The sequence below is a fragment of the Apostichopus japonicus genome, chromosome 11 (assembly GCF_037975245.1).
Source record: "Apostichopus japonicus isolate 1M-3 chromosome 11, ASM3797524v1, whole genome shotgun sequence".
NCBI lineage: Eukaryota > Metazoa > Echinodermata > Holothuroidea > Aspidochirotida > Stichopodidae > Apostichopus > Apostichopus japonicus.
Genome location: NC_092571.1, coordinates 7,762,105 through 7,782,106, shown reverse-complemented (window position 1 = coordinate 7,782,106; position 20,002 = coordinate 7,762,105). Strand labels below are relative to the sequence as shown.

Below are 20,002 nucleotides of genomic sequence, written 5' to 3'. Positions count from 1 at the left end.
TATAACCAAAATTTTACGTACAACATGTTAAAATGCATATCATATACATGCATGCATCGATAATTACATCGCATGCCAATTACATACAATCATTTGTCGTGTTATTACCCTTCCATATAGGTAATAATTTTGGGGGAAGTCGTTACAATAATGATGATAATAATACTATTAGTTTAACCATTGAAAAAAAATTGCAGTAGGTGCCCGAAAAATTCTCAGCATATTGCCGGAATTTTCACAAAAATATTTGGTTGGGGGGGGGGCGCTGCAGCCCCCGCCTCCTACGCTTATGGGTATATCCATAACAACAAAAAGGGGGAAGGCGAAGGCTGGGGGATGCGGGGAACATACCCTTGTAAGTATTTCATACCTTTTAATATTATGTACATAATTAACAGGACCGATTTAACATAATGATACCAGTTATTTAACCAGAATAACTAAAAATACACCGTTGCTGTGGCCGAGTGGATAAAGGCGGTGGTTTTTGAAACAATGAGGCTTAGCAATCGGGAGGACAGGGGTTTGACTCCCGGGCGGACCATGACAAGGTGGGTGGTACATACAAGAGCGATCTACGGTTGACTTTTTAAGTTGAAAAGATTCCAAATTTGAGTTCAAATGTTAAATTGGAAGCCACCCGACGTGTAAGTTGTAAATTAATAAGACCTTGAGTGTTTCTCCCACATTTGTGGTCGCTTAAACATTGTAATTTAACTACTGATTGTTACTATTATTATACTTTTGGTTCAGGGTAGTATATTCCAATGTGTACTATGAGAGTCGAGTTTTGACTAATTGTGGGAAGGCCAGAAATACAGAAATACTATTGTACTATTCAAATTAAAAAAAAGATTTTGTAGGACTTTAATAGAAAAACGTAACATATAAACATTCGTCTACATAACGGGAAATTTTTGGGTGATTATTTGGGAAAAAAGGGTGAACTGGGCATATGACCTAGTTTGCGGGAACTTGATACTGAATCGAAAATACAACAAGAAAAACATGTTTTATCTTCATATAAATGTATTTAATTTGTTGGCTATAGTGAGTTTTTTACATGATGGCTATTTAAGATCATTAACCATGATCAGAACTCTTTCATAACAAATCATAGAAGAGTATCTCTCCAAAAAAAAAAAAAAAAATGAAATTCTTGGAAAGTTTAAGGTTTATTCCAAAAACCAAATCAAGTAATATTTTACCTGACTTCGATGAGTTAAAAGTGTAAAATATATTGATTATTTATTATCAAATTTCTTGTAAGATTGATTGAAACATGTACAAATTTTTGTAAATACTTATTAATAAATTTTCTTCTACATATCACTTGGATAGTTTAATAACTTAAAGTATTAAACAAATAAGATCATTTGGCAGGTTTAATGATCATCAGAGGGAAATCCCTCCCATCAATTACTTGCCATTAAATACATTACATATGCAGCACAAGAGTAGTTTGCAAGATAATAACCCTGGCTGAAGTCCATACTGCATGTACACGAGCTGACCTTTTCACCGGTTTGGAATTACCCATGTTTTACAAGGTTTTCAGGCTTTGACCACTCTTGACCTTTGAACTACTCTCAAAGGTTCATCCACATACCAAATATGAGGTTCACTCTTCACCTATCACTAAGTCTTGAGCTGTTTGCATTTACAAGCCAAGGCATGTGACACACAAAGAAAGGTGTGTAATACATTCAGACTGAGGACCCCATTGTTTTATATTTCCAATTGTTCAAACCCGTTTATACTAACTTTGAACAATATCCCTAAACAAAATAATTCTTCTGAGGACAGTCATTCCTTGAAACCACTTGTGAGGACTTGGAATTCCTTTGTTCAAGTCCTCAGTCAGAATACAAAACAAGTGCACATGATGCACACACACACACACACACAAACACCATTGCAGAGATTCCATTTGCCTCAGCTCTGGCAAGATATGAAACATCATGGATGCATATACAGTAGTTTCAATCAATCGTAATGGATTTAGTTATATATATTTAGTTTATATTCAAATAGATTTCTAACTATTATGAATAACATTTCAGTTCAAAATACAAGAGAGAGAGAAAAAAAGAACCAAATCACCACATATAGTATCTACAAATATCAATGTCAGATGATCAAGACTTAAACTTAGATGGTATGCCTAGGCTGCTATATCATATTGTGAAATAAGACTAGCCTAACTACTACTGAAATTAAGACTAGCCTATCTACTACTTAAATTAAGCTCTGGCACAGCTTCTCTACAAATTACTTCCACCAATGACTTCTTTATAAAAAATTGATATCACCATTTTTATACAAGTACTTTATCATCCGAGTTAGAATACTGAATATGAGTACCTGTAGTTTATCACCAGTGAACTCACCATGGAGTGCGAGTACCTGCAGAGGGTACTTGAGTACCCAGAGTACTGAGTACTTGCAGAGAGTACTTGAGTACCCAAGGTACTGAGTACCTACAGAAAGACTTGACTACCAAGTACACGAGTACCTGCAGAGTGTACTTCAGTACCAAGTACCCTGGTAGAGAGTACCAAGTACCCCGAGTACTGAGTACCTGCAGAGTACCTGAGTACCCCAAGTAGCCTACTGAGTACCTACAGAAAGTACTTGAGTACCAAGTACCCTGAGTACCTGCAGAGTGTACTTGAGTACCAAGTACCTTGGTAGAGAGTACCAAGTACCCCGAGTACTGAGACTACCTGCAGAGATTACTTGAGTACCCCAAGTACTGAGTACCTACAGAAAGTACTTGGGTACCAAGTACCCTGAGTACCTGCAGAGTGTACTTGAGTACCCCGAGTACTGAGTACCTGCAGAAAGTACTTGAGTACCAAGTACATGCAGAAAATACTTGAGTACCAAGTACCAGAGAACCTGCAGAGAGTACAAAGTACCCCGAGTACTGAGTACCTGCAGAAAGTACTTGAGTACCAAGTACCCCAAGTACTGAGTACCTACAGAAAGTACTTGGATACCAAGTACCCTGAGTACCTGCAGAGTGTACTTGAGTACCCCAAGTACTGAGTACCTACAGAAAGTACTTGAGTACCAAGTACCAGAGAACCTGCAGAGAGTACAAAGTACCCCAAGTACTGAGTACCTGCAGAAAGTACTTGAGTACCAAGTATGCCAAGTACTGAGTACATGCAGAAAAAAATTGAGTACCAAGTACCAGAGAACCTGCAGAGAGTACAAAGTACCCCGAGTACTGAGTACCTGCAGAAAGTACTTGAGTACCAAGTACCCCAAGTACTGAGTACCTACAGAAAGTACTTGAGTACCAAGTACCAGAGAACCTGCAGAGAGTACAAAGTACCCCGAGTACTGAGACTACCTGCAGAAAGTACTTGAGTACCAAGTACGCCAAGTACTGAGTACATGCAGAAAATACTTGAGTACCAAGTACCAGAAAACCTGCAGAGAGTACAAAGTACCCCGAGTACTGAGTACCTGCAGAAAGTACTTGAGTACCAAGTACCCCAAGTACTGAGTACCTACAGAAAGTACTTGAGTACCAAAGAACCTGCAGAGAGTACAAAGTACCCCAAGTACTGAGTACCTGCAGAAAGTACTTGAGTACCAAGTACGCCAAGTACTGAGTACATGCAGAAAGTACTTGAGTACCAAGTACCCCAAGTACTGAGTACCTGCAGAAAGTACTTAAGTACCAAAACCTTTTGAGAACTGCAACACTGTCAACTAGTGGTTTCATATGTAGTAATGAAATGAATTAACAGGGTATTGTTGTGGCTGAAATTGTTTACCAGACTTGCTAGATAGTTTCTGTATCTTAAAGTCAAAATCACAGCTTCTTAACATTTTATAAAGATATGAACTTAACAAATTGTAAAGTTTGTAAATTGATCAGGCAGAACCAGATTGAGTGATGTCATCATGAGCAGAAAATGTGATTTTTTTTTTTTGGGGGGGGGGGGTTGTTGAATAAATCATTTAACCAAAACAGGATAATAATATTCCTAAAAAATTAAGTATTTTGATAAAATTCTAACTTAAAACAGAGAGTATTGACAATTAAGTTAACACTCCAATTGTATCACATTTCCAAGATTACTCCACCAAAACAAAGTCTTACAATAAGAAAGTAAAGCGTTTGGAGTACATCTCCCATGATGATGATGTCAGAGACCACCTGATGCGATCTCCACTTTTCTAGAGTAGGGGAGAGTTTACCGCCTCTGTATCGATAACATTCAATCGAGCATATCTGTGACTAGAGATGATATATGGGGTTGGGATTTGCAACTAACAATGTGGAATATTGCTCTCTTCAGATTAAGTGTTACATTGTGATCCTTCAAGAAATATGTAGCAATGGAATTTTAAGTACAAGGTTTTTGGGAAGTACACTTTCATTGTAAGACAAAAGGATAAACTCTTGAAAGACTTTTGTTGAGTAGAAAATGTAATCAAAATTGTTTTGTCAGAAAAAAGAAAAGTAAGATTGCTATTATGAAAGAATAAAAATAAGAGATAAAATAAGAGATGCCAACATCTTGACACACAAAAATAGACTGGATATCCTAAAAAATCATATTTTGGAGAGAAAAATCAGATTTTCACAAAAACTTGTCACTACCACTGGCCCGGGCCAATAAAATGTCAGAAAAATGTTTTACTGGTAAGAACAGGCAAGTAAAATGTTTGCTTTTTCATTTACATTTAATGAAAAAATTGTAAAGCTGCTGATTCCGTGTATTTCCCGCCCATGTGGGCTCGTTGTTCAACGTGTTTGTCGTGGTTTGGGGTGTTACTTGTACATGTTTCAATGTGATTCCACTTCCATTAAAAAAAAAAAAATTATTATATATATTTTTTTTAAAGATGAAAAATCGTATTTTCAAGAGGCAATATCGTATTATCGTATTTCACTTGTTTTAAAGTACTAAATACAATAAAATTGTACTGGTTGGCACCTATGCAAAATAAGATAAAATTGCTGGTATGTCCGAGAGGCTGACATTCTGTCCAAAATGTTGTCACTTTCTCTTCATTTTCCTTTCCATCTTTGCAAGACAGAATGTTAACAGTGCTGCCGGCAAAAAGCAATGGCATCATTAGGTCATGTTCATAACTTAAATATTTCAGAATTCGTCGTTTGCAAGACCCTGTCATCATTCCAGAAAATTGTTATGAACGAAGAAAAAACACGATGACACGAAACACACGTGGCTCGATGATGTCATATTTAGTCTTGTTCAAGTCTTCAGCCTGGCGTGTGATGGCACATTCATTTCAATCTGCTGTATCTCCAAAACTTGAATTATAATTTTTTTGGCAGCAAGCTGTGTAGGTAAGTTCTTCATTGCTGTTTGTTATTCCATTCACAAAGACCAAATGGTGATGGTTGCAGCTTGTGTCTCCTTAATGCATTGCTAAGAGCTATCCGAAGAGTTCTCATGAAAAAGTTCATGGACAATATCTACATATAATTTACATAGACGTGTCTTTTTCACTTTATCAAATTTCAAAAGAGCTTTACAAAGGCTGTTCCTTGTTAGTGAAGTAGCCATGAGCCAAGCATATAGAACATAATATAGTTTTTCTTCATTATTTGATTGCCTCCTGTCCATCAACACTGGATTATAAACCCTATCATCTATGCCTAACTGACTGCAGAATAGTCGTTCATCGTTTAATTCCCTTCCACCATGGAGTTGGGCAATACTGGTTGCCAAGAGAGATAGTTCTTGATTTGCAACAAGTTCACCTGTAAGACCAAACAAAAATAAAGCAAATTGACATTTTCATAATTTCAGTATTTTCCCCCCTTGATGTGTTAAGTAACCAATTCATATAATATCCATGTATCATTGTGTATCCCGTAATATATTAGCTGACAAGACTTTTGAATTTTTGGGGAAAGTCCCCAGGTTTCATGTTTAGTCCCAGGATTCAAAGTATCCGCAGAAATGTCCCTGGACATTATGTACTGGACTATATTTACTGTAACAGGAATAACCCCAAATTTGTAAAAGGGCCATGAAATTTCAATTTTATATGTTTGGCATTCCCTTTGAAAAATAGAAAAGAGAAAAGCACCCACTTCTATGTAAGCAGACATTATGTACCATAAAGATACCGCAGCTCACTCAGTAAATTACATGATGCAATAACTGATAAATTGAGACTTCCGGCTACTTTCAAGTTTTTTGGCATTGGATCTTCGACCACAAAAAAAAAACTAGCATTTGAAACATAGGTAAATAAATGATTGGGTTTGCATCTCCCATTAACATGGAACTGAATAGACAGTCAATGTCGTTGTTTGAACAACCTTAGGTTGTCTCGACGACACGCACAGTTTATTTACATTAAAAGTAGTTAAGTCATAACATACATAGTACATTGATCTTGTTTGGATAAATAATGTCTAGAAAACCTTTCAAAGTCTAGGATGCCCGAAGAACATCCAGTAAGCCTGAACCCTGGATGAGATAATGATCAAGCATGGGTGTCTCACAAATTCATGGTCATGATGTTAGCAAGTCAATGAAAATATCATAAAATATATAAACCCAAACTTAAATTTCACTTTGTTTGAGATATCAGATTTTCAAAATAGAGGACTCAAACCTTGCAATGCTTAAATCATTCAGTCCATTGCCTTAGCCATTTGACCACAACACCCTCACCATAACTCACAGGTTGATGTAACCTGGAAATTTTGGGTTTTTAAAACAAGTCTTTTGACATGACTACATATTAAATCAACAGCAAACCAGAATTAACATTTGTGATGAATTTTCATTATTGGAAAAAACCCTTGAGCAGTCAAGGCTGGGATTTGCAATCTTATGGGTATGATGTGGTGTAATAATAATACCAATTAATACAAAAGAGCCAATTCAATTTGAGAGCTGTTTTGCAAAATGAAATACTTTACAATTGTTATGAAAAACATAATTACCCCCTAATTCCTCTAGTTCAAATTGCCATTGTTGATCTAAATGAGGAGAGAACAGAGACAGGTATAAAAATATAGAGAAGAAAAATACGGGAATGGTTTTTCATTTTCACGGCAAAGTAGCAATAGAGTAGCCATCGTCGAACGTACATGAGAAAATGTCCCAAAGTTTGTTACACTACGAAACCACGGTTGTGACGTCACAGATTCACTTAACTTCCACACATCCGATCTAGGTGGGCCGCATACAACTCAGAGACACACTTTACTGATGCCTATTTGCCAAACATACAGATGTCGAAATAACACTTGAAAACATCTCAACGGAGATTTTGCAATTCCAATGTTCTTACATTGACGAACAACTTGTACTTTCTCATTCTACTCATTAACGTTTGTAAGTTGACTTACAGTATTCACAGACCAGTGGTCAAATGACTTTACGAAGAAGCGATTGGGACTCTCGATCCTACTTATTGGCTTTTATAACACCGATAATTCTCTTCAATTAGGTTAATATATTTCATTTGACGTCTCTGATGCTCCATTATAAATCAAAGTGCTACATGTTTAGTTGCACTACATGCATTTAGGTCAATGGTCTGTAATATTGTTACCGTACTGTTAATGCCTACAAAGGGTTTTCTCTGGGAAGCAGGACCCAGTGATAGCAGTGCCCCTAGCAATAATTTGGGCTGTCTGGACACAGTGTAGCTGTGATGTCATATCCATGTTCAAAAGTGTTAATTTGTTATTCTTGACATTCTTTTTCTTGCTCCTTCAGGTAAGGACATTATTGACATTCAAGGAATATAACTTGTACACTCTCTGCTAATCTGAAAATTGAGATACTGTATACTGTAGGTCGTGGCAGCAACAGTCATGTCACTGTGGGAAGAAAACAGGAGCATATATTTCACTGCAATCTGTTTTATAGCTCACAGGTAAGAATGATTTTGACCCACTAGAGAGATTGTAACTCCAAATGTTGTCGTAAAAATGAATTGTTGGCTGTTACAAATTATGTGGTATTCTTAAGAGTCGAAAGTTTTAGTTGTATGAGGAAAAAAGAAGAAGGAACATAGACAATAAAATCCCTTTGAAGACATGAGTAACTTGATTGAGAAGATCACAAAATAAAAAGAATTGCACCAATCATACACACCTGATGGTCCTATGTTCCATCGTCGCGGCGTATTTACTGAAGATGGACAATGGAAAGATGTAATATAAATATTAAAATCTCAACAACAGTTCTACTCTTTCAGTTTTTTTATACCTCTAAAGTAGTATATTCTGACTATGTTTCCAAACTGTTGTGTTCGGTCGCTACTCATTAGCGTTAAAATGCCAATGAATGGAACCAATATTGATCAAATGTGAGCAAAATTGATTCACATTCATCAAACAAATTTGTCAATCAGACACAGCATTATTACATTGAGCTGCTAGGGTCCACACATATTAAAGCTGTGACGGATAAAGGTATTCTTAATCATCCAACATGAATATCTAACTTAATGATCTGCATTAAGTGTAAGTTGTAATCCATAAGCCGTTGCGGGCTTCTCCCACATTTGTGGTCGCTTAAGCGTCGTAAAATAACTGCTGATTATTATTATGGATTACCAGATTTAAGACACTGTACCACCTTAATATTTCTTGACACAAACAATTTTAACTTGGAAACTCAGGAATTCCAAAGACGCATCACATGGAAAACTGTTAATTGTTGTATATGAGATCGTGTAACATGCCTTAGTAAAGTTATTACATGCCTATATAGTATGTTTCACTTGCAAACGAGATCTTTTGGTATCAATGTTGACAATTTGACATGGATGATAGTAAACTAAATTTTAAGATAATATGAAAATTGAAATATACCATATCTTGCACTTTCATCACCAGACTGGGAAGGTCCCAGAGAGATCGTTTGGATTACTAGAAACAAATGTAAGAATTAAATTTTTCTTTAGCATCAATGATAAAATTATTTCTTTACCAAATAAGTTAGATAGATTAATAGTTTTACACATGAGGAGGAAAGCTTCTGGGATATAATCAACTCAATGAAGTAACAACCCCTTTGAAAATGAATCCCTTTACCGTTAGCAATATGAAACTTCAAAATACAAAACTAACACCGGACAGGGTATTTGGACAAACACTTAAACTAAGCAAAGCATTTCTCCCAATGAAGGTTGGTAATATCGAGATATGAGACTATTTCTTTGACTTATGTAGAGAAAGTGAAGGGAGGGAATCGGAAGATGAGAGATTTCCAGCTTTTCTCGAGCAAAACGTATATTGGCAACAACAACCAATTGCATTCACTGACAAACACTGTACAATGTACAATCAGTTTGGGCCAAAATGTCATAATGAGGCTTAAACTATGAAGACAAATACACATCAAGTTGAACATCTAGGATGAACCATTTTTGTCATTAACTAGATCAACCACTTGAGGAGCTTCAGCTTTTCCTTCTGACTTATCTATGAATGGAATAACGAGGTTAAACCTTTCACTAAGTGATGGACGAAACACATGCAATATCTATTAGGTAATTATTTTTGTTCCAAAATATATAATGCCAGAATAAACATGATTTCATGATTATGTAATTGACTACCAAATAGTGCCAAAAGACAGTGTAGGGTTGATATTGGCATATTTGTGTTTATAATGCATAGTGAGACTTTATTAATACACTTGACACAGGAAATTTAACATCTATGACTAACGATTTGCTCCCTGAGGGTTGGCTGGCGCTGTTGCCCCATTCCCTTCTGCCCCCAACAGATGGCAGTGTGCAGGATCTCCATTATCTGTGAATGGAATAAGTAGGTTAAACCTTTCACTAAGTGATGGACGAAACACATGCAATATCTAGTAGGTTGTTATTTTTGTTCCATGCCAGAACATACATGATTTCATGATTATGTAATTAACTACCAAATAGTACCAAAAGATAGTGTAGGGTTGATATTGGTATATTTGTGTTTATAATACATAGTGAGGCTTTATTAATACACTTGAGACAAAGACACAGGAAATTTAACATCTGCGACTAACCATTTGCTCCCTGAGGGTTGGCTGGCGCTGTTGCCCCATTCCCTTCCAACAGATGGCAACGTGGAGTATCTCCATAAACTGCGAATGGAATAAGAAGGTTAAACCTTTCACTAAGTGATGGACAAAACACATGCAATATCTATTAGGTAATTATCTTTGTTCCAAAATATATAATGCCAGAATAAACATGATTTCATGATTATGTAATTGACTACCAAATAGTGCCAAAAGACAGTGTAGGGTTGATATTGGCATATTTGTGTTTATAATGCAGAGTGAGGCTTGATTTATACACTTGCGATAAAGACACAGGAAATTTAACATCTGCGACTAACCATTTGCTCCCCGAGGATTGGCTGGCGTTGTTGCCCCATTCCCTTCCAACAGAGGGCAACGTGGAGTATCTCCATAAACTGCGAATGGAATAAGAAGGTTAAACCTTTCACTAAGTGATGGACAAAACACATGCAATATCTATTAGGTAATTATCTTTGTTCCAAAATATATAATGCCAAAATAAACATGATTTCATGATTATGTAATTGACTACCAAATAGTGCCAAAAGACAGTGTAGGGTTGATATTGGCATATTTGTGTTTATAATGCAAAGAGTGGCTTTATTAATACACTTGAGACAAGACACAGGAAATTTAATATCTGCGACTAACCATTTGCTCCCTGAGGGTTGGCTGGCACTGTTGCCCCATTCCCTTCCAACAGAGGGCAACGTGGAGTATCTCCATAAACTGCGAATGGAATAAGAAGGTTAAACCTTTCACTAGTGATGGACGAAACACATGCAATATCTATTAGGTAATTACTTTTGTTCCAAAATATATAATGCCAGAATAAACATGATTTCATGATTATGTAATTGACTACCAAATAGTGCCAAAAGACAGTGTAGGGTTGATATTGGGCATATTTGTGTTTATAATACAGAGTGAGGCTTTATTTATACACTTGCGATAAAGACACAGGAAATTTAACATCTGCGACTAACCATTTGCTCCCCGAGGATTGGCTGGCGTTGTTGCCCCATTCCCTTCTGCCCCCAACAGATGGCGGTGTGCAGGATCTCCATTATCTGTGAAGGGGATAACTAGGTTAAATGCTTGACTGCACTGATGAATGGAACACATGCTCAATCTAATAAGCTAATTTAATATTCCAAAAAAATGTAATTCCAGCATGATTCACATATGCTTCGTAAAATATGTACCTAGTATTCTGCCTGGCTGCAGTGATGCTACACCAGAGATTATCTCAGCAGACCAGCACTGTCTATCATGCTAGTGAAATGCTGAACAAGATACATGACCTCTCACACAGCCTGGCTGCAGTGATGCTACACTAGAGAAGATCTCAGCAGACCAGCACTGTCTATCATGTAGGTGAAATGCTGAACAAGATACATGACCTCTCACACAGCCTGGCTGCAGTGATGCTACACTAGAGAAGACCTCAACAGACCATCACTGTCTATCGTGTTAGTGAATTGCTGAACAAGATACATGACCTCTCACACAGCCTGGCTGCAGTGATGCTACACTAGAGAATATCTCAGCAGACCAGCACTGTCTATCATGTAGGTGAAATGCTGAACAAGATACATGACCTCTCACACAGCCTGGCTGCAGTGATGCTACACTAGAGAATATCTCAACAGACCAGCACTGTCTATAGTGTTAGTGAAATGCTGAACAAGATACATGACCTCTCACACAGCCTGGCTGCAGTGATGCTACACTAGAGAATATCTCAGCAGACCAGCACTGTCTATAGTGTTAGTGAAATGCTGAGCAAGATACATGACCTCTCACACAGCCTGGCTGCAGTGATGCTACACTGGAGAATATCTCAGCAGACCAGCACTGTCTATAGTGTTAGTGAAATGCTGAGCAAGATACATGACCTCTCACACAGCCTGGGTGCAGTGATGCTACACTAGAGATTATCTCAGCAGACCAGCACTGTCTATCGTGTTAGTGAAATGCTGAACAAGATACATGACCTCTCACACAGCCTGGGTGCAGTGATGCTACACTAGAGATTATCTCAGCAGACCAGCACTGTCTATAGTGTTAGTGAAATGCTGAACAAGATACATGACCTCTCACACAGCCTGGCTGCAGTGATGCTACACTAGAGAATATCTCAACAGACCAGCACTGTCTATCATGTTAGTGAAATGCTGAACAAGATACATGACCTCTCACACAGCCTGGCTGCAGTGATGCTACACTAGAGAATATCTCAACAGACCAGCACTGTCTATCATGTTAGTGAAATGCTGAACAAGATACATGACCTCTCACACAGCCTGGCTGCAGTGATGCTACACTAGAGAATATCTCAACAGACCAGCACTGTCTATCGTGTTAGTGAAATGCTGAACAAGATACATGACCTCTCACACAACCTGGCTGCAGTGATGATACACTAGAGATTATCTCAGCAGACCAGCACTGTCTATCGTGTTAGTGAAATGCTGAACAAGATACATGACCTCTCACACAGCCTGGCTGCAGTGATGCTACACCAGAGAATATCTCAACAGACCAGCACTGTCTATCGTATAGGTGAAATGCTGAACAAGATACATGAACTCTCACACAGCCTGGCTGCAGTGATGCTACACTAGAGAATATCTCAACAGACCAGCACTGTCTATCGTGTTAGTGAAATGCTGAACAAGATACATGACCTCTCACACAGCCTGGCTGCAGTGATGCTACACTAGAGATTATCTCAGCAGACCAGCACTGTCTATCGTGTAGGCGAAGTGCTGAACAAGATACATGACCTCTCACACAGCCTGGCTGCAGTGATGCTACACTAGAGATTATCTCAACAGACCAGCACTGTCTATCGTGTAGGTGAAATGCTGAACAAGATACATGACCTCTCACACAGCCTGGCTGCAGTGATGCTACACCAGAGAATATCTCAACAGACCAGCACTGTCTATCGTATAGGTGAAATGCTGAACAAGATACATGAACTCTCACACAGCCTGGCTGCAGTGATGCTACACCAGAGATTATCTCAGCAGACCAGCACTGTCTATCGTATAGGGGAAATGCTGAACAAGATACATGAACTCTCACACAGCCTGGCTGCAGTGATGCTACACCAGAGATTATCTCAGCAGACCAGCACTGTCTATCATGTTAGCGAAGTGCTGAACAAGATACATGACCTCTCACACAGCCTGGCTGCAGTGATGCTACACCAGAGATTATCTCAACAGACCAGCACTGTCTATCGTGTTAGCGAAGTGCTGAACAAGATACATGACCTCTCACACAGCCTGGCTGCAGTGATGATACACTAGAGATTATCTCAGCAGACCAGCACTGTCTATCGTGTTAGTGAAATGCTGAACAAGATACATGACCTCTCACACAGCCTGGCTGCAGTGATGATACACTAGAGATTATCTCAGCAGACCAGCACTGTCTATCGTGTTAGTGAAATGCTGAACAAGATACATGACCTCTCACACAGCCTGGCTGCAGTGATGCTACACTAGAGATTATCTCAACAGACCAGCACTGTCTATCGTGTTAGTGAAATGCTGAACAAGATACATGACCTCTCACACAGCCTGGCTGCAGTGATGCTACACTAGAGAATATCTCAACAGACCAGCACTGTCTATCGTGTTAGTGAAATGCTGAACAAGATACATGACCTCTCACACAGCCTGGCTGCAGTGATGCTACACTAGAGAATATCTCAACAGACCAGCACTGTCTATCGTGTTAGTGAAATGCTGAACAAGATACATGACCTCTCACACAGCCTGGCTGCAGTGATGCTACACTAGAGAATATCTCAACAGACCAGCACTGTCTATCGTGTTAGTGAAATGCTGAACAAGATACATGACCTCTCACACAGCCTGGCTGCAGTGATGCTACTGTACACTAGAGAATATCTCAACAGACCAGCACTGTCTATCGTGTTAGTGAAATGCTGAACAAGATACGTGACCTGTCTTAATCTGATCAACTAAAGGAAAAAAATAGGGGGGGTGGGGGGAATTGCCATTAACTAGCTTAGATGTTAATGATTTATTACAGAATGATGAAATAATGATGTCAAATAGAAACGCTTACTCACCGATACCAATTAATCTAAGTTCCCATAATATTAGGGATGAATTCCAGTATTTCTCGGGATGGGAGATCTTTTTTAGCATACTAAAGTTACAGGTTTAATAGTCTAAGCACACAAAGGACATGAAGATGAGATCATGTGAGATCAGGTTACATGCTCATTGGACGAGAAAGATTTTCCACGCTCGGTGGCCTATATAGTCAATTTTCATGTTTAAAGCTAATTTCTAAACATTTTCCAACTGAATTTTTGTATTTGATTCATACTAATTTAGAAAAAGTGTTAGTGAAAATTATCTGTAAAGGGTGTCCCTTTAGTTTGCAAATTTGTTGTTTTTAGAGAGACTGAGAAAGCTTGGAAGAAATTTAAAAAAGCATCAAATCCTCTCAGACAAATTTGTGGCTCACGAATGGAATAAGTTTCCAGCACAGTGATGTGATCTGCAAACGTGATTGATCCAGGCAGTTTGAAATCTTAGATATGTATGTTTGTTGTCATAGGAACAGGAAAACTGAAAGAGGACTAACCATTAGCCTGTCGTGGTTGTGCTCCACAATCACCTTCATCTGTATGTACATGAAATAGAGACAGATCTGGTGAGAGGGGCATTGAGACAGGGCTCCATGAGGGGTCCAGGGAAAATAAACAGGGGAGCCAGGAAGATATGGAGGAACCCTGGGAAAATATAGGACAACGAATAGTATATTCTCATTTGTCAAAATAAGCTTCACAGAAGTGACAGAGGTGCAGTAACATAATGGGTCCCAAGGGCCTGAATTATCTCTTGAGGACTCTGGATATCAAAGGAAAACGGAGTCTAGGACTTACCATTCAGCGGCACTTGTAGCAGTTCTGCATCACGAATTCGTTGTTCTGTATGTACACGAAAGAGAGACAGATCTGGTGAGTGGGGCATTGAGACCGAGCTACATTCCCAGGCCTCATGAGGGATCCAGGGAAAATATACAGGGGAGCCAGGAATATATCCAGGAACCCTGGGAAAATGCAGGACAACGAATAGTATATTCTCATTGTCAAAATAAACTTCACAAAAGTGAGAAGTGCAGTAACATAATGGTCCCAAGGGCCCGACTCGCCTCTGGAGGACTATTAATAACAAAGTTTGACCAGCACTTCAGCATAAATGTATGATAGTATTGGATCAATATAGATAGAGCAGATAAGAAGGAAGGGGGGGGGGTGGAGGGGTTGGAATGCAAATGAAGTAAATTAGGAGTCTCAATATGAAAAGAAATTATCCAGCTACAGTGCTTTTATAAGGTTTTTACACATCTCCATTGCTGACCTCAAATGACCTTTGACTTTTAAAAGAATTACTGGGCTCTTCATGGAATTTCATGTACCAATATGATATTCCATGATGCAGGTTTAAAATTCCCAGAGTTTAACCTCTGCAGAACCCAAATGACCTGTACACTCCACCAAAAACAATAGGGTTCTTGTACTCATCATAGAGAAGCCATGCCATACAAACCAGCTTCTGTTCTTTTCTATCTATCTGGAAAAGTCATATTTACATTGTGTTCAAGAAGGCTTACTGACACCTAATGACCTTAAATGAACTCTGACCTACATCAAATTGTGTATAAACTATACAATACACAAGGCTATTATTCCATGCATATATGAGCTCCTTTCATGTTTTGGTTCTTGTTCTGAAGAAATAGCACTCTTGATATATTCGCATTTTGCCCTCTGCTGATCCTAAATGACCTTTGACCTCCACCACAAACAATAGGGTTGATGCAGTTATTACAGGAAATCCACATGCCAAAATATATGGACTACACAGGGCAACCCTCCTTGAGATATCATGTTTACAAGACTTTCACACATTTTTCCCTGTTGACCTCAAAAAACACTACAGATCGTCTTCTCACCGACGGCAAGCAACATGCTAAGTTCGAACTTCCTTTAACTTAATAATTACTTAATAACTACTAATTGAAATATTGTGTGAACAATGGTTTCTGACTTTGACCCTTGCTGACCTTTCACCAATACCAATAACGATGTCAAAGCAGTTTTACCTAAGGGGAAGCTACATACCAAATATGAAATGTATCCAAGTAATCTCTCTGAAGTTAGGACGTTTACGAGCAAGTGTCATATACACACACGCATACGCACACATATATTACATATATTATATATATAAATATATAAATATATATAAATATATATATATATATATATATATATATATATATATATATATATATATATATATATATATATTTATATATTTATTTATTTGAAAAGAATGATGCAGATCCACCTTGCATAACATAATCTGCTAAATCTGTTCTGCCAGCCTTCTTCAGAGCTTCGGCTAACTTGCCAATGGTTGCTCGTTTCCCAAATTTCTGCTTCCATTGTAGCAGTGTCTGATATTTCATTTCTTTGCTCTCTCTGTTATCTCGTTCAATATCAACAGTTTCTCCATCAGTCAGTCCTAGTTGTCTTCCAAGGAATTTCCACTCCTGAAGCTGATCTGTCAACTCCTGAAAATTGAGATAATTGGCATGAAACACATTTCAAACACACACACATATAGGTCTCCTTTACATTCAGACTATTGTTTATTTCATTGTTGGAATCTACGTACCCTAACGTTAGCATTAGCCTATCACAAAAGAATTCTTCTGAAGATGTGGTGAATCTTTTGAAATGAAGTCTGAGGACTTGGAATTCCTCATTCAGATTACAGAACAAGAGCAAACGCACCCACACACACACACCCATGATATAGGACTATACATATGCAGCGAGATGTGGAGGGGAAGGGAAATCATGTGAGGCCACATACACTCTCAGTTTATCGTCATGACTCTATCTTCTGCAAGATATGAGAGGGGAGTGGGAGGGGTGGAGATTAGGACACCCGGTATGTTCACAGAGCGTGTTGTTGTAAAAACTTAACAGGAAATCAATCTGACAGTATTTAAGTATCGAGAAACTTATCCCTCACGTGCAGGGGCGGGATTTGAGTTGTGAAAGTGGGGGGGGCAAACCTGCCAGCAAGACTATCTAAGCGGAGCGCCACCATCGGTTGGCGCGGAGCGTTCAAGAAATTTGTGGGCTTTACAAACCCTCCAGATGGCCGGAAACGGCACTTCCCGAGTGCTCTAAGCTGCATGTACCCATCCTTGAAATATGGATCTCATGTCTACAATTTGTATCTAGATAGTTAATTATTGTTTAAAAATTTGAAGAGGATTGATAGTAGAACATATGGTCAGATGGTGATGTGCAACTTTTGTTATACGTCACTATCTAAGCGGAGCGCCATCATCGGTTGACAAGGATCGCGTCGAAATTTTCGATGAATGGTACCCTTAGATCGGTAAAATTAACACCCATATAGGCTTTAAATTGCATCTAAACAATTCATGAACGTGTTTAAATTTAGGGAGGACGGATAGAAGAACTTATATGGTGATGTACAACTGAAGCTAATACGTCATTATTTAGGCGGTGCACCACCATCAGTTGGCGCGGCGCATCGAAATTTAAGCAAAAAGGAAATCCTAGATCAGCAAAAATGACACCTCTGGTGACAATAAATCGCATCTAGACGACAGTTCTTTCCCCCTAAAATTATTAGTATGCATTTGGACGGATCAAGAATATGTTCAACACCCACTTCGAAATTCTCCCCGCGGTCCCCACTTCTTGGAGCACTTGGCAAATATTGGGGCTGAACATACCTTTACCGCCCCCCCACTTTTTTCATGGGGGATAAGCCCCTCAAGTCCACCAGTTCCGTCGCCACTGAAGTCGAGGAGGGGTGATTTCGAGCAGTAAAGAAATTACATCGGCATTGCCATTGCATATTGTTGAATGACACCGGGGGGGGGGGGTGTCATGTGTCAGTGTTTTGAATTTGATTATTGATATACCCAATATGCAAATCTGGCTTTTTTAAATCGTTTCTCTGGATTTAGTTATTCAATGCGCTCAGTAGAGCAGCAACGTTGAAAATCAATTTCTGAAGCTAGCACTGTAGCACATGCCACGGATTCATCACATGCAGAATTGAATCGCTAGTGTGTTAGCTCCAGGATTCCTAACCTGTGCTGCGAACCATGTGCTAGCTCCAGCTCCAGTTATTCTGCATGCTACATGTTACGATCTTAAACACAAATTCGACTTAAATTCGAAACAAATAGGCCTATTTGATAGAGCTGTTGTGGGGGAATAATTTCGATTAGGGTTGTGCACATTTGTCTGCAAAACGACAAAAAAGTGAACTAAGATTTGGGGAAAAGTGGGGGGCAAATGCCCCCTCTTGCCCCCCTGTAATCCCGCCCATGCTCACGTGGCTCAGGCCACACTTGTAAGCTGATCCCTTGAATTAAGAGTGTTCCATGCTTTAAGTAAGTAACGTGTCCATACTCTACGGTTCTCAACAGAACACATGATATACGTCATATATTTGGGTGAAAGAATTGAATATAAAGAAGTTGAGAAATGAGTGATAAATAAAAATAAGGAAACGAGGAATCAATTATCAAACCAGTAGAAGGGATTTAGAAGCTACTGCAGTAATGTCTTGGTCTTGCACATCGCTACCTGCCATTTTCCTATATTTACGTCAGTTGTGATCTGAGGGAGAAAAATGGAAAAAGAATGTAACAAATCCCATTGACTGCTTTCCTATTCCCCCCCCCCCTCCCAAAGAAAAATATTTAAAAAAAAACCGTGCTGCTTTCTTTTTCATAAAACAAATTCCCGCCATTAGGGGGCAGGAGGGTTAGGTAACCTGTCCCATTTTCATAATGATAAATGGCTTGTTGTTAATTATATTAAATGCCCTTTTTGTTGAAAATTAACAAAACATATGTTATTAAAAAAAAAAGACCTATTGTTGATTACAAATCATTAACTGTATGGAACCTGTGGTACGAATATCACAGAATATAAATGTTTTAGGTCAGTTTTTTGTGTCAACCCTCAAAGAAGTCGAAATTCATCGTTTACAACAGATCAACTTGTGTTATCACATGCATGAAGTGAAGATCTACGTTGTAAGCCAATATATAGGGCTACATGTAAACCTGATACAGTTAGTTAGGTTGGATGGTAATGTAATCATCTGACCATGGAGGTAAAAACATCTGTTTTTACCTCCATGATCTGACTTACCATGTAAACAATAGATGTCTCTGCCGTGACGAGTGATTGGTTCATGGAAGTATAAGCCTACACACAATTCCTACCATGACTTCTACCGTGGAAATTCCTGGTAGTTTTCCACAGTGTCACAATCGGAGTTCTGCGCAAAACTGTCCTAAGAAACTGATTCAGATCAGGAAGTAAAAATAAATCAAGGCCTGACTTTAGAGAATCCGAAAACGCCCATCCCATCAAAAAGAGCGCCCTCTTTTAGCCTGTCGGATATCGGATGTTACGGATTCTAAATTAGTACCTAAATCAAGAAGAATATTCTGACAAAGTATAGTAGTGACTTGTGTCCAAATAAAAATTGAATAAATAAAACGTAACGAATTTAACAGTCAATTGAAAGTCATAACTATGTATAGCAACGAGCAATGTGTGTATGGATCACTGATCTGTTAGTGTAGATCAGTGGTATGGATAGGCATACTACGGGTAGCAATACAATATATTGTTGTCTGTGTTGTAGTATGACATCATAGGGTCATAGTGCGTATATTCATCTATGTGTAGTATATTTATCTCCATATATTACATATATGGAGATTATCTCACACCAATCGTTTTCAGTCTGAGGGCTCTTTAAATGCCTACTAGTTTTTACCCAAATGTCTGTTTGATGTGAAATTTCATCGTAGCGTAC

At 38.5% G+C, this 20,002-nt stretch overlaps 1 protein-coding gene across 17 annotated transcripts; it reads right to left on the bottom strand.

Moving 5' to 3' along the window:
* Window positions 1-195: 195 nt before the first annotated feature.
* LOC139976130 (uncharacterized) lies at window positions 196-19,551 on the bottom strand. Of its 17 annotated transcripts, XR_011796008.1 has the most exons (16): window positions 19,327-19,529; window positions 18,698-18,786; window positions 16,457-16,682; window positions 14,986-15,030; window positions 14,685-14,723; window positions 11,036-11,119; window positions 10,701-10,778; window positions 10,367-10,444; window positions 10,032-10,109; window positions 9,701-9,784; window positions 8,840-8,896; window positions 8,118-8,153; window positions 6,956-6,991; window positions 3,478-5,755; window positions 3,244-3,287; window positions 196-2,981 (listed from the first exon to the last, which is right to left on the bottom strand). XR_011796008.1 is itself a non-coding variant. In XM_071984576.1 (14 exons), the coding sequence occupies exons 2-14, from the start codon at window positions 18,758-18,760 to the stop codon at window positions 5,421-5,423; spliced, it is 1,239 nt and encodes a 412-aa protein (XP_071840677.1). In that variant the 5' UTR covers window positions 18,761-18,786; window positions 19,327-19,529; the 3' UTR covers window positions 196-5,420. The 17 variants fall into 17 exon arrangements, 9 of the variants coding, with proteins under 9 accessions (XP_071840677.1, XP_071840679.1, XP_071840680.1 ...); XR_011796001.1 differs by having other exon boundaries at window positions 196-2,837; window positions 2,938-5,755; XR_011796002.1 differs by having other exon boundaries at window positions 3,019-5,755.
* Between the last annotated feature and the right edge of the window lie 451 nt (window positions 19,552-20,002).

Coding starts and splice junctions, on each gene's coding strand:
- LOC139976130 (XM_071984576.1), bottom strand. CDS start 18,760: ATGGCAGGTAGCGATGTGCAAGACCAAGACATTACTGCAGTAGCTTCT. Junction 10,110..10,366: donor CAATCCTCGGGGAGCAAATG/GTTAGTCGCAGA, acceptor TTCCATTCGCAG/TTTATGGAGATACTCCACGT. Junction 9,785..10,031: donor CAACCCTCAGGGAGCAAATG/GTTAGTCGCAGA, acceptor TTCCATTCACAG/ATAATGGAGATCCTGCACAC.